Source organism: Colobus angolensis, unplaced genomic scaffold (genome assembly GCF_000951035.1).
Source record: "Colobus angolensis palliatus isolate OR3802 unplaced genomic scaffold, Cang.pa_1.0 Scaffold344, whole genome shotgun sequence".
In the NCBI taxonomy this organism is placed as follows: Eukaryota; Metazoa; Chordata; class Mammalia; order Primates; family Cercopithecidae; genus Colobus; species Colobus angolensis.
This window is the reverse complement of record NW_012116755.1, coordinates 2,825,966-2,839,713: the sequence shown is the minus strand read 5'-3', so window position 1 is coordinate 2,839,713 and position 13,748 is coordinate 2,825,966. Positions and strand designations below refer to the sequence as shown.

General features: G+C 43.6%; 1 protein-coding gene across 1 annotated transcript; it reads right to left on the bottom strand.

Moving 5' to 3' along the window:
• Nucleotides 1-3,908: 3,908 nt before the first annotated feature.
• CCR2 (chemokine (C-C motif) receptor 2) lies at nt 3,909-11,144 on the bottom strand. The gene is made up of 3 exons (XM_011952684.1): nt 10,699-11,144; nt 6,382-7,371; nt 3,909-5,156 (listed from the first exon to the last, which is right to left on the bottom strand). The coding sequence occupies exons 2-3, from the start codon at nt 7,320-7,322 to the stop codon at nt 4,973-4,975; spliced, it is 1,125 nt and encodes a 374-aa protein (XP_011808074.1). The 5' UTR covers nt 7,323-7,371; nt 10,699-11,144; the 3' UTR covers nt 3,909-4,972.
• Nucleotides 11,145-13,748: the final 2,604 nt, after the last annotated feature.

Here is a 13,748-nt window from a genome sequence, read left to right as displayed (position 1 = left end):
CTCTCCCCTCCCCATGATAGGCCCCGGTGGTTGCCAAAGCTGGGGGTGGCTGTGACAATTTCTTAAAATAAGATGACAATGCAGTTTGCCACATTGGTCGACTCTTCCCTTCACAAAAGATTTCTCCATACCATGTGACGCTATTTGATAGCATTTTACCCAGTTCTTTCAAAATTGGAGTTAATACTCTCAAACCCTGCCACTGCTTTATTAACTAAATTTATGTAATATTCTAAATCAATTGTTGTCATTTTAACCATGTTCACAACATCTTCACCAGGAGGAGATTCCATCTCAAGGGACCACTTTCACCGCTCATCTGTGAGAAGCAACTCTTCATCTGTTCAAGTTTGATCGTGAGGGTGCAGCAATTCAGTCACAACTTCAGGCTCCACTTCCAGTTCTAGTTCTCTTGCTGTTTCTACCACATCTACAGTGACTTCCTCCACTGAAGATGTGAACCCCTGAAAGTCACCTATGGGGTTGAAATCAATGCCTTTCACACTCCTGTTAATGTTGGTATTTTGACTTCCTCCCATGAATTACAAATGTTCCTAATGGCATCTAGAATAATGACTACTTTCCAGAAGCTTTTCAATTTGCTTTGCTCAGATCCATCAATGGAATCACTATCAATGGCAGCTATATAAATTCTAAAAGGCTATATATATAGCTATTTCTTAATAGCCTTATGAAATATATTTATTAATAAGACTTGAAATCTTGGTCCATGGACTGCAGAATGGATGTTTGTGTTAGCAGGCATGAAAGCAACATGAATATTCTCGTGTATCTCCAACACAGCTCTTGAGTGACATGGTGCAGAGCAGTAATATTTTGAAAGGAATGTTTTTTTCTGAGCAATAGTTCTCAATAGTGGGCTTAAAATATTCAGTAAACCATTCTGTAAACAGATGTGTTGTCATCCAGGCTTTATTGTTCCATTTATGGAGCACAGGTAGAGTAGATTTAGTGTAATTCTTAATGAATCTAGGATTTTCAAAATAGTAAATGAACATTTACTTCAACTTAAAGTTATCAGCTGCATTCACCTCTAAAAAGAGAGTCAGCCTGTCTCTTGAAGCTTTGCAGCTTGCATTGACATCTCCTCTCTAGCTCTGAAAGTCCTGGATGGCATCTTCTTCCAACATAAGTCTGTTTTGTTTACATTGAAAATCTGTTGTTTGGTGTAGAAACTTTCATCAATTATCTTATCTAGATTTTCTGGATAACTTGCCACAGCTTCTCCCTTTGCACTTGCTGCTTCATCTTGCATTTTTATGTTATGGAGATGTTGTCTTTCATTAAACCTCACCAACCAACCTCTGCTAGCTTCAAACTTTTCTTCTACAGCTTCCTCACTTCTCTCAGCCTTCATAGCATTGAAGAGAGAGTCTTGCTCTGGATTAGGCTTTGGCTTAAGGAAATGTTGTGGATGGTTGGATCTTTTCTCCAGACCACTTGGACTTTCTCCATATCAGCAATATGGCTGCTTTGTTTTCTCTTCATTTGCATGTTCCCTGTAGTAGAGCTCAAATATCCTTCAAGAACTTTTCTTGTGAAGTCGCAATTTGGCTAACTGGTGCAAGAGGCGAGCTTTTGGCCTTGACTTTCAACATGTTCTCCTAACTAAGCGTAATCATTTCTAGCTTTGATTTAAAGTGAGAGACTTGGGACTTTTCCTTTCACTTCAACACTTAGAGGCCATTGTAGGGTTATTAACTGGCTTAATTTCAATATTACTGTGTCGGACTGGGCGGTGACTCATGCCTGTTATGTATTATTGTGTCTCAGGAACAGGCAGTCACTGGAGCAGTCAGAACACACACAACATTTATTGATTAAGTTTGCCATCTTATATGGGTACACTTCGTGGTGCCCCAAAACAGCTACAATAGTGACGTCAAAGATCACTGATCACAGATCACCATGACAGATACAGAAATAATGACAAAGTTTGAAATATTGGGAGAATTACCAAAATGTGACACAGAGATGCAAAACAAGCACCTGCTGTTGGAAAAACAGCACCAATAGACTTGCTTGAGGCAGGGTTGCCACAAACCTTCAACTTGTAAACAACAACAACAACAGCAAAAACAATATCTGTAAAGCACAATAAGACAAGGTGTGTCTATATTTGCCCTTTTTCCTAACCCTCCTCTCCCATTTCTCAATGCTAGTCCATGCCTAGAAGAGGGAGGTACAAGAGTTCCCCACAAGGTAGACCACTAGGTACATGCTGTGGAGGATGGAGCATGAGGGAATATAGGGACAGAACGCACCCTCTCCTCTAGGCAGGGCCCTCCAGAATCCAGTTGACCCTAAGTCCCCACTGAAACAATGATTGGAGAGAAATGAATAATTTCATATTGTGAGCTGATTACATTAGGATGTGTTATAAGGGATAGTATGAAGTAAGATGTTAGTCCATGCCCTTACCCTTGCTTGCTGAGTTGCTGGGCCCGCGGAGCCTCTCAGGTGGTGAGAGGGAGAAGTTTTTCCCAGCATAACCCTCGGCTCGTCTCTCACTGTGGCCCCAGGCTGGGGCTGCCAAGGCCAGGCCTTGCATTACAGGACTCTGTTTACACACACAAACACACACACACACACACACACATACACACAGAGTGCCAAAGTGGCAATGTCTGAAGAAATTTCCAGCCTCATTGCTCCCATGCCTGGAACCAATCTCTTCCCCTCAATTCACACACTGTCTTCCAGAGGTCAGCTCACCAGCCCACACTCCTCTTCTGTCACAGTGTGGCTCCTCTGGGTGGCCCTTGGTGGTTTTTCCTGCAGGCTAATCTCACCTGAGGCCTTTTCAATTTGTCAGGGAAGTTTTCATAATGAGCAAAACCAAAAGAGGAAGGAAGGATGGGCTCTTGAAGGCTTACTTTCTGGAGGCTTTGGGGCCTCTTTGCAAAATGCTCCAACCTCCCCAGCTGGTGGGGATATCACAGATCAAGGGAGGTGGCATGGGGTGGGTTATGTCAAGACACTTCCTTACCAAAAACGTCTTCAGACACTCATCCTTCAGAATCATGACCCTCCACCTTCCACCTGCTTAACTCGAACAGCCCACTCAAAAGTCCCAGAATAAAGGAGACTTGAGGATTCCACTTTAGAAAGATGAGATGGCTGGCAATTTTTAAATGGCAGTTTCTTTGGCAGCAATGAAGTCCCGCTGTGGTTGCTATTCTTATGATGCAAGACTGTCATTGCATTAGTCACTCTGTCCTCCAGGCTCTCAGACTTTTCATAGTTGCCTCTGTTCCTGCTCTGCACAGCGCACTGTGACTGTGCACAGGACCTTCTCTATCCCTCCCACTCCTCAACTGGTCCTGGACTTGGAGGTCTAAAGGACACTGGCATTAACATCTGTCTTTCTGTTTTCAACCCAGTCTGGCATAGGGTAGACCCTCCGGAGTGCTTGTCATATTGAATTCCATGATGGAAGATAAATGGATAGTTTTCCAGATTCTATATATGAAATCACTATATACCACATGTCTTAATCAGTTTTTGTGTTTCTTAACAAACAACCCCTAAAACTCAATGGCTAAATCACAACAAACACAGACTTCTTGCTCATGTTATATGTGGCTGCAGCTCCCTGTGTCTTCTCATTCACCATGGCGCACAGGCTGAGGGGTGTGATCTGGAATGGGCTTTCCCGTGGCTGAGCAAGAGGCTCTGCTTGGATGAGGCAGATGTCACTTCTGCTCACATGCCAGCAGCAGAGCCAGTGGTGGAGGGCGTGTGGTGTGTGGCCTGCAGGGCACACTGCAAGTCACACCACAAGGGCAGGTGTGTAATCACACAGGGGAAGAAGTGGAAAGTTGTGACAAAACACAATCATCCACACCACAGTGTAAAAAAACAGCCAGTTGTTTTTAAATCTTTTATCAACATAGTTAGAGCATTGATTTATTTTCCAAATCATAGTTTTTAAAAACAGTATTTACATTTCATCACCATCAAATTAAAATTTTATGCATTCATTAGGATAATACAAATATATGAAGGTGAAAGTTCTGCTCTGTTCCCACTTCTTTCTGAAACCTTCTTTAGCCGTGTGGCCTGAAAGTAGAGCCACAGTCCAGCTTGGGAGTCTAGTTCCCAAGTTGCCTGGTTCTAGAAGCCCAGTGTTTCTTGCTTGCATCAGATCAAAAACATACTGGGCAACATAAGAACATTCTTAACTTGGCTCGACTGAGAGGAAAGTCTTTGCTTACTTCAGGGAGCTTCTCCAACTTCTGTTCTTTACAAATAGGGTTTAAAAGCTTTGATTAGAAGCCAACTTGATTTAGGAGTTCCCGCTGGCTAAACAGGGAACAATGTGAGCATCAACAAGGACATCTGTGAAGCACTGAAACACTCGAATGTGATTAAACGCATGACTTCATAATTATATGAAACAAAACACAAAAGGCTTTTGGCAACAAGCCTGAGAGAGTGGAGACCCAGCTGAGATGATAGCAATGGAGCGTGTACTGTGATTCTAATGACATCATTACTTAGATGCTGCATCCACATAGGTTAATGTGCCCACAGATCACACACTTCCAACTCCTGCCAATCAACAACTATTGGGTTGACCCAGCCATCTCCCAAACATACCACCTGCTCCAAATTCTTCAGCTCAAAGCTAGAATTATCTCTGTGACTAATACAGCGTTTTCATGCTTGACATGACAGTAACTCAAACTAACACTTTACCACATTTACAAGTTGCAGTTTTCAGCTTTAATTTTATTTTTACTGTTTAAAAAAGTTTGAACTCTATGCCTGTATCCAAAAATGAGGAACTGGAAGGTAGTTTGGAAAATACTGTTTTCCAACCCAGCTGGAGTCTCTCTCCTGTCATCCTTCCTGCCTGGTAACGTAGACACCAAGATTCATATTGTGAATCACACATCTGTGAGGCCAGATGTGTGATTTCCAAAGCAGAGGTCTGTTATTTCTGTCTCTAGGCTCCTTCTCTGCCCTGAAGACTGGCTTCAGGGGCTCTGCCATTTGACTTTCCTTTTCCACAACCATCAAGGAGTCCTTGTGTAGTTTCTTTCACATTCTTTCCTGATCTCACTCCAGGACCTCCACACACTGGTTTTTGGAGTGGGGCAATCCTACAGCCAAGAGCTATGTGATAAAGGCTGTGGGGAAACAGACAGGGGCAAGGGGAGCCGCAAGGCAGGGAACAGCAACCACAAAACAAACCAGCTCAGATCCAGACAGGAAGCTTTACTGGGTTCTGATGCAGCCTTCCTGGCTCTCCACTTAGTTAATTCTGGAAATAGCTCTACAGTGGTTCCACACGATCCCTGTGCTTTGCTCCTGGTGAAGGAACTCATCATTCTCCATCACCTTCTCATAATCACTACCTCCTGGAGAAATCAATCAAGAGTATATTGATTTGATTACACACACACACACACACACACACACACACATCTATTAGCATATCATAGATGATGCATCTTATATAAACAAAAATTTTCTGAATTTTTAGACAGGGGGATGTGGCCTAAGAAGCATCTGAACAATGGAGCATGATATTTCATAGATTTCAAATGTAGGGTGAATGGTTGCCATAGATAAACTGTAATAAAGCAAAAATGTGTTGTGCACTTATGCAAAAGAGAATCATCAGACTCCACCAAAACTCCCAGGTTATCACAGTTCCCAAACTCTCCATGACCTGGTGAAACCTTCGAGGTTAAATATAGGTGGCAGATAGGGCTAAGGACCAGTATCATCTCCTGGCTGAGTGAGTGAGCCTTTTGCTCACCTTTGTCTTTGTCCAGGCTCAGTGATGCTTCTGTCTCCCTCCTTCTCCTATCAGCCCTGACCCCACTATCCCTCACTCCCGTTCATCTGTGCCTGTCACATTCTCCTCCTCACCTCCAGCTGCCCTTGATTTCAATACATTGATAGAATCAGAGAGTGAAGAAATGATGAAGCCTAGAAAAAGAGGATTAGCACAAGGTAATGAGGCATTTTCCAGGAGCTGAGGTGAGCTTTCTGGAGACTCAAAGTCTCTACCCACAGTTTTCTGGATTATTCCCTGAGCACATGTTGGATACGCATTGAGTGACATAGTCTGTCTTAGTACACACAGCCCTGAGGTTCCTGGGCACCTGCTTTACAGGTTTCTACTGTTCAAAAACCCTTGAAGTTTGTTGTTATATACAGATTGTTATCTCTCTTTGTAAACAACAATCAAACTGCTCCTCATTTTATAAACCAACCGAGACTTCCTGCTCCCCAGTGGAAGGCGTGTTTGTTGAAGTCACTCCATCCACTGTCTCTCTGTAGAAAACTGGACATTGTTTGCAGAAGCGCTTGGTGATGTACTTTCGGAAGAACACCGAGAGATACCTTCTGAACTTCTCACCGACGAACGCGTAGATGATGGGGTTGATGCAGCAGTGCGTCATCCCAAGAGTCTCCGTCACCTGTGTGGCTTGGTCCAGTTGTCTGGTGCTTTCACAGTTACTCAGGCCGAAGAATTCCTGGAAGGTGCTCAGGAGAATGACAATATTATAGGGAGTCCAGAAGAGAAAGTAAACAATCATGATGGTGAAGATGAGCCTCACAGCTCTGTGCCTCTTCTTCTCGTTTCGACACCGAAGCAGGGTTTTCAGGATTCCCGAGTAGCAGATGACCATGATGAGCAGCGGCAGGACCAGCCCCAAAATGTTCCTCATTATTGTGTGGAAATTATTCCATCCTCGTGGAAAATAAGGGCCACAGATATAAACAGAATCTTCTTCTTGGCATTTAGTAAAGATGATTCCTGGGATAGAAGCAAACACAGCCACCAACCAGGTGATCACACTTGTCACCACCCCAAAGGTGACCGTCCTGGCTTTTAAAGCAAACACAGCATGGACGATTGCCAGGTATCTATCGATTGTCAGGAGGATGATGAAGAAGATTCCGCCAAAATAACCAATGTGATACAGCCCTGTGAATAATTTGCACATTGCATTCCCAAAGACCCACTCATTTGCAGCAGAGTGAGCCCACAGTGGGAGAGTAATAAGAAAAAGCAGATCAGAGATGGCCAGGTTGAGCAGGTAGATGTCAGTCAAGCTCTTCAGCTTTTTGCAGTTTATTAAGATGAGGACGACCAGCATGTTGCCCACAAAACCAAAGATGAACACCAGCGAGTAGAGCGGAGGCAGCAGTTGGGCCCCGATTTGCTTCACGTCAAATTTATGACAGGGAGCACCATAATCATAATCAAAAAAGGTGGTGACTTCTTCACCGCTCTCATTGGTATTTCTGATAAATCGAGAATGAGATGTGGACAGCATCGTGGATGTACTGGGCAAATGTGTCCTTGTTCAATCCACTTTCTCTGTTATGTAAACAAAGAACAAAATGATGACCACACAACACAAACACCACAATCCATGATCTTCCAAATAGTCTGGCACTATGTAAGCAACTTCCCAGTCTTTGGCCTCTCCCTCGCAGCCATCTCCCTAAAAGCATGTGTGCTAGTTCCTTATTTGCCTTTCATTCCTAGTAGCAGACACCAATGATTTACCCAACAGCCATTTCCCAACACCCTTTGTCTTCCCCAGCAAGCCCGATTCTCATTTTCAGGCTAAAAGTGCTGGGCATTTGTTTTCTCTGGCTCCTTTGCAGGTGGTGCATAGGTCTGTGACTCATTTCTGGAACACAATATGAAAAGCGAGTCTGCTGGGGGCTTCTGGGAAAGCTCTTTTTCCCTGATAAGACAGACACAAGAGAACCCTCCACCTGCCCCTCCTGCTCTAGCAGCATGTCTAGTGAAGGCGTGGTGCCATGAATGGAAGACCTAGAGAACCATGAGAAGCCAGGCAGAATCCTAAAATCACTGAGTCCCAAACCCACCCTTGAACTACTCATCTTCTTCCTTCTCTTTTCTTTCTTTCTTTTTTGTTTTTTTGTTTTGTTTTGTTTTTTGAGATGGAGTCTTGCTGTGTCACCAGGCTGTAGGGCAGTGGCCATGATCTCAGCTCACTGCAACCTCCACCTCCTGGGTTCAAGCGATTCTCCTGCCTCAGCCCCTGAGTAGCTGGGACTGTAAGCGCATGCCACCACGCCCGGCTAATTTTTGTATTTTTAATAGAGATGGCGTTTCGCCAAGTTGGCCAGGATGGGCTCGATCTCTTGACCTCCTGATCCACCCGCCTTGGCCTCCCAAAGAGCTGGGAGAAAAACAAGCCCCTGTTTTAAAGCCATTATGAACTGCATTTTCTGTTCTCTGAAGTCGAAAACGTTCTAACTGAGATTCAACTTTCTGCTTCCGTCATCTTGCCAAAATTTCTCTTGTTAAGATTGCAGTGACAACCCAATTTTCAAATGCCCTGGTTTTATTCCAGTTCCATCCTGATGGCGCATTTGATCCTTCTGCTAACTTCCTCCATTTACAATTGTTTTTGGCTTCCAGATGGGAGGGGCTGTGCGACCACTTTTTATTCATGTTCTTCGTTGGCATCTCCTCCCCGTGCCCACACCTTGAGATTCCTCAGGCACCACACTTAGCTCTCACCTGTTTAATTTTTTGTCTCTTTATCCTTGCTACAAGGTTCTTCCTGAATCATGTTGTCTGACCTCATGGTTCCTACTCCTCTCTGTGCTACTGTTTTCTAAAGCTCCATCTTCAAGCTCCACCTTTCTCCTAAGCCTCAGAGTTGAATTTCCCATTGCCTGCTGCATATCTCTCCATGCAGGTATTCACTGCACCAACACTTATTAAACACCTACTATGAACCACACTCAGTTTTAGGCACTAAAGATAGATAAGGCATGAGCAAAGCGGGTATCATTCAGGGACCGCAAATTCAACCCACCCCAAATGGGGCACCCCTGAAAACTCCTCCAGCTTGTGGATTCCTCCATTGCCTAAGAAGCAAAATTGGGCATTGCTCTGGGTCCCTTCTCCTTTTGAAAATTAGGAGCCAGCTTTTGGAGCCAAACAAACCTGGATTCGAATCCTTATAGGCAGTGTAATTTGGGGCCAATTACTCCTTCAAGTGTTAATTTCTTTATGTATAAAATATTAACTATGCTGAGTTGCTGTGAAGATCAATGGAATAAAGACTTAGGACAGCATCTGGTACAGAGAAATTCCCTGTATTATTATCATGTCATTTGAGTTCCACCTCATAGATGCCTTTCAGATTCATCCCCTCTGCACCGCTTTCAGCTGTCACTTTCTTGCTTCATATACTCTTCACTCCTGCCTTTGTTGTAGTCTTTCCTTTGCTCATGGGTCATCTCAAGCCATGTTCCCTCTCAACCTGTCTTAAGTTGAAATTGAATAGACACTCTTAGCTTAAAACCTCCAGCAGCCCCGTGACTTATACGTGGTGGGCTTCAAAGATAATGTCCACATTGCCCAGCACAACGTCTTTTCTGAGTTTGCCTCTTCTCAGCCTCACCTCCAGCCCTTTCTCCAATCCCAAATCCTGGGCTTCAGTCACAGCCATCTTCTTTTCATTTCCCCTAAACTCACCACTTCCTTCATGCGTCAGTGGTTTTGCAGGTCCTTGCCCCTCTACCTAAAATGGTTGGTGAGCCCCTGTTCACCCTTCAATACCTCCTGCTCACATTCCCCTTCTCTGTGAAGCCTAATCTGTATCCTCTGTCAAATTACTCTTATCACATAACACTGCATGCATCCAGATAAGCACTTATCATGTTATCTGCTACACACAGCATGTTCCTTAAGATCAAGGACTGGATTATGCTTCTATTTCCAGCTCTTATAATAGTACCTGGCTAAGGGAGGCACCAATAAATATTCACTGAATGAGTACATAAAACTCTTTATAATAAGAACTATAAGCCCTAACATCATCAGGACTTGATTCTCAAAAAAATTTTTTTTTCTGGTAGCGACTCTGAATTTCTTTTTCATCCACCTGTATACCTTATCCTTCCATTTCTCTTGCAGTTGACACTTTTCACAAGTCTTGTATTTCATATCACTGAGTCAGATTCTTGAAATCTGGAGAAGCTAAATAAGACCTCTGATCAAGGTTGGAAAAAAATGCATCTGCCTAAAGAATCACAACTATGGTCATTAATTGAATGCTCCTGAAGCTCAGGTGCTATGTTAAATGCTGTGCACACATTACTTAATTTCATTTTTACAACCGGCTAGCATGTAGCTTCTACTACAATGAACGACAAGCAAGATGCCTGAAATGTGCTGTCCTAGGTGTCATTTCAAGTGTCAGGACATGTCACCCAGAACTGATAGAAATCTATCTTTCAGAAAAATAAATTCCTTACTTCTGCCTTTCTGAATCTCCTGAGTTGAGGCAAGAGACACATTTTGGTTCAGAGCTTGGATGGTTCTATATTTAGACTAACAGTTCCAGCTCTTTAACATTCTTGGGTGCTCAGAGGGGCAGAGTGAGCCCCTGGGTGTGTGGAGAGGTGACTGAGCAGAGTGGCTGTCCTGGCCTTGCTTGCTGCCCACTCTCCCCCATCACCTGCTGCACCCTGCTCCTCCTCAGGGTTTCTCTGACATCTCCTGGTGCACATGCCACCCCCACCCTCTCACCTTGATCATTCCCCACAAGTGCACAGGCTTTGCAGTCCCCCAGGGTGTACCCAGTTCCAGCATTTCCAGCTATGAGATGCATTGAGCCTATGAATCAGAAAGTAATGGAAAAAATGCCCATAACTCACCAGCTTGTGGCTTGTCTCAGGCGGTCCTGGTATGTCAGGCTTCTCAGCAACTGAACCAAACAGATCTAGAGGTAGAAACTTGGTATGCAGAAGTAGGAAATAAAGTTTCCTGCAGAAAGAGAAGGCGGAGATACAGGACAAATAATGGTAAAGATTTGAAAAAAAAAAGATCAGAAAAATATAGTTCTTCTTTTCCAGCCAGGAACATTGTACATTGGGTTGAGGTCTCCAGAATAGGATTAATTTTGAAATCTTGCTTATGCAACCTTGAGTGTGAGTCAGGCAAACCCCATACATCTGCTCCTGTTTCTAACGACTCTGAGAGTCTTTATCTTGTGGGTCTTTATATCTGGAACACTTCCACTCTCTGCTCTCCTACTAGTGATAATTTGCATGATATGAGCACAACAGAACTTTTCATTTTCCAGAGAATAAAGGGTGTTAGTAATAGTGGAGGAAATATAATGAGGTTTTACTGTGATCATGTGTGCTGGTTTCAGTGGTATCATGGATTTAGAATCTGGTTAGAAATTTCATTTAGATAACACTTTAAAATTTTTTAAAAATTTAATTCACATAATTATATATATTTATGGGACACAATGCGATGTTTTGCTGCATGTATACATTGTGTAATGATCAAATCAGGGTAATTACATATTCGTCCTCTGAAACATTTATCATTTCTTTTGAAATAATTATATTGAAAATCCTCTCTTCTAGCTATTTAGATATATAGAATTCATTATTAACTACCATCATCCTACCATGGAGAAGTGCACCAGAACTTGTTTCTTCTATCTCATGGTCACTTTGTACCCGTTGATCAACCGCTGCCCATCCTCACCTCCCCTCTTTCCTCCCATCTCTGGTAACCACTGCTCTATTGTCTGTTTCTAAGATAGCAACTTTTTTGTTGTTGTTGCTTTTTGAGATGGGGTTTCATTCTATCACCCAGACTGGAGTGCAGTGGCACAGTCTCAGCTGATTGCAACCTCCCCCTTCCGAGCTCAAGCCATCCTCCCACCTCAGCCTCCTGAGTAGCTGGGATTACAAGTGTGTGTCATCATGCCCGACTAAGCAGCATATTTAAAAAAAAAAATTCCACATAAGAGTGGGATCATGTGGTATTTGTCTATCTGTGTGTGGCTTGTTTCACTCAACATAATATCCTCCAGGTTCATCCACATTGTCACAAATGACAGGATTTGAAAAGGAAATGCTAAATTATCTCTTGTGTCAGGAATGTCCTCAGCAAGAAGAACCTCAGTTATTTTAAGTCCCCCTCCTTGGAAAGATGCTTAGTTAAAAGAAAATGTAAATTCTGCAATGGGGACATCATACTAGGAACATTCCTAAGATTGTACAGAGAACATGGTGTCATCTAAGTTGGCCCCTGACACTTTCTGGAATCCAGCAGACACTGGAGGTAGGAGCTCATGCTGTGGACTTGGCAAGTTTCTAAGTTTCCATTTCCCAACTATGAAATATGAATAACAAGACTGGGGGTCTGTGAGGGTAAATGGATCTAAAGCAGCTAGTGCAGGGTCTGGCAGGCACTCCACAGGTAACAAACAGAACAGAACAGTCTGAGCCCTGCAGAGTGCCAGAAGTTGAAGGATACATCCACTGCTAGAGCCAACGATCAAATGCTCAGTGCAGTTCAGGGGTCCTTTTCAGATGTCAAGAAGTTGGCTTTTTTGTTGTCATTGTTGTGTTGTGTTTTTGCTTTCTTTTGTGACAAGGTCTCGCTCTGTTGCCTAGGCTGGAGTGAGGCGTCATGATCATGGTTCACTGCAGTGTCAACCTCCCGGGCTCAAGCAATCTTCTAGTCTGAGCCTCCCAAGTAGCTGAGACTACAGGTGCATGCCACCATGCCCGACTAATTTTTGTATTTTTTGTAGAGACGGGGTTTTGCCATGTTGCCCAGGCTGGTCTCAAACTCCTGGGCTCAGGCAATCTGCCCGCCTCAGCCTTCTGAAGGGCTGGGATTACAGGTGTGAGCTCCCACACCCAGCCCAGATTTCAGTCAGCTGTAACCATGTGTTCTGTGTAAGACCTGGTATTTCTGCTAAGGAAGACCTGAGACCTGAAGGGCCTCAGGTTTTTTCTTGGAAGACAGCTCATTGCCTGTTCAGGAACACAGTAAGTTCCCCAGTTGTCTCTCAATGTGTCTCTGGGCAGGAATTGGAGCATATCTCTGAAATTTCAATAATAAGACAGGTCATCTCTGCCCTGGTAACACTGAGCCTACTGCCATTTCCGGAATCTCCTGACCCTGGCATCTTGCCACCAGTTCCTATGATTCAACCCAGGATGGGTAAGGGCAAGAGCCAGAACTTTTGCTGTGGCTGATTTAGGACCGCTCTACAATTTTGTCTTCACATTGTGATCTTTATCTCCAACCCTGCAATTTCATAAACAAGGAGAGGCACAGAGGTAGATAGTTGCAGAGCTGGGATTCAAATCTTTGGCTTATCCTGACACAGGGAAGAGAGGGCACCCTCGGCAGAGATTTTGAAGAGACTGTATAGAATGAAATAATTTTTGGAGGGGTGAGCAGCCTTAAGAGAAGCAACAGGGATGGTGAGGTGGTCTGTCATCCCTATGCTTTGTGGGAGACCAGAATTTGCTACCCTAAAATGTACCTCTTTTGCCTAAGGATTGTTGAGCTGAAGTCAATTAAGAAGAAGCAGATGAAGGAAAGCTCTTTTCCCTCCCTTTATTTGTCTGAAAGCAGAATATAGACTTATAAAGACAAAAGGGATCTGCACCCACCTCACACCTTCTGCCAGGGCGAACAAAGGTTCACCACTGAAGACAACTTTAAATCCTTATGAACCTGGAGATGGCACCAGAGGAATCTTCATTAACAAGCGTTACTAACCAGCCTTTATCTCCATTTATTCCTTTTGCCTTCCTACAGGTCGCTGCCCCTAAAGGCTCAAAGTTCATTTTCTTTGTCTTGTTATATCTCTAAAATGTCACTAAACTTTGTCGAAGATGCTATATGAGCTGGAATTCAAAGTCGCCTCTTTGAGAATTATTCA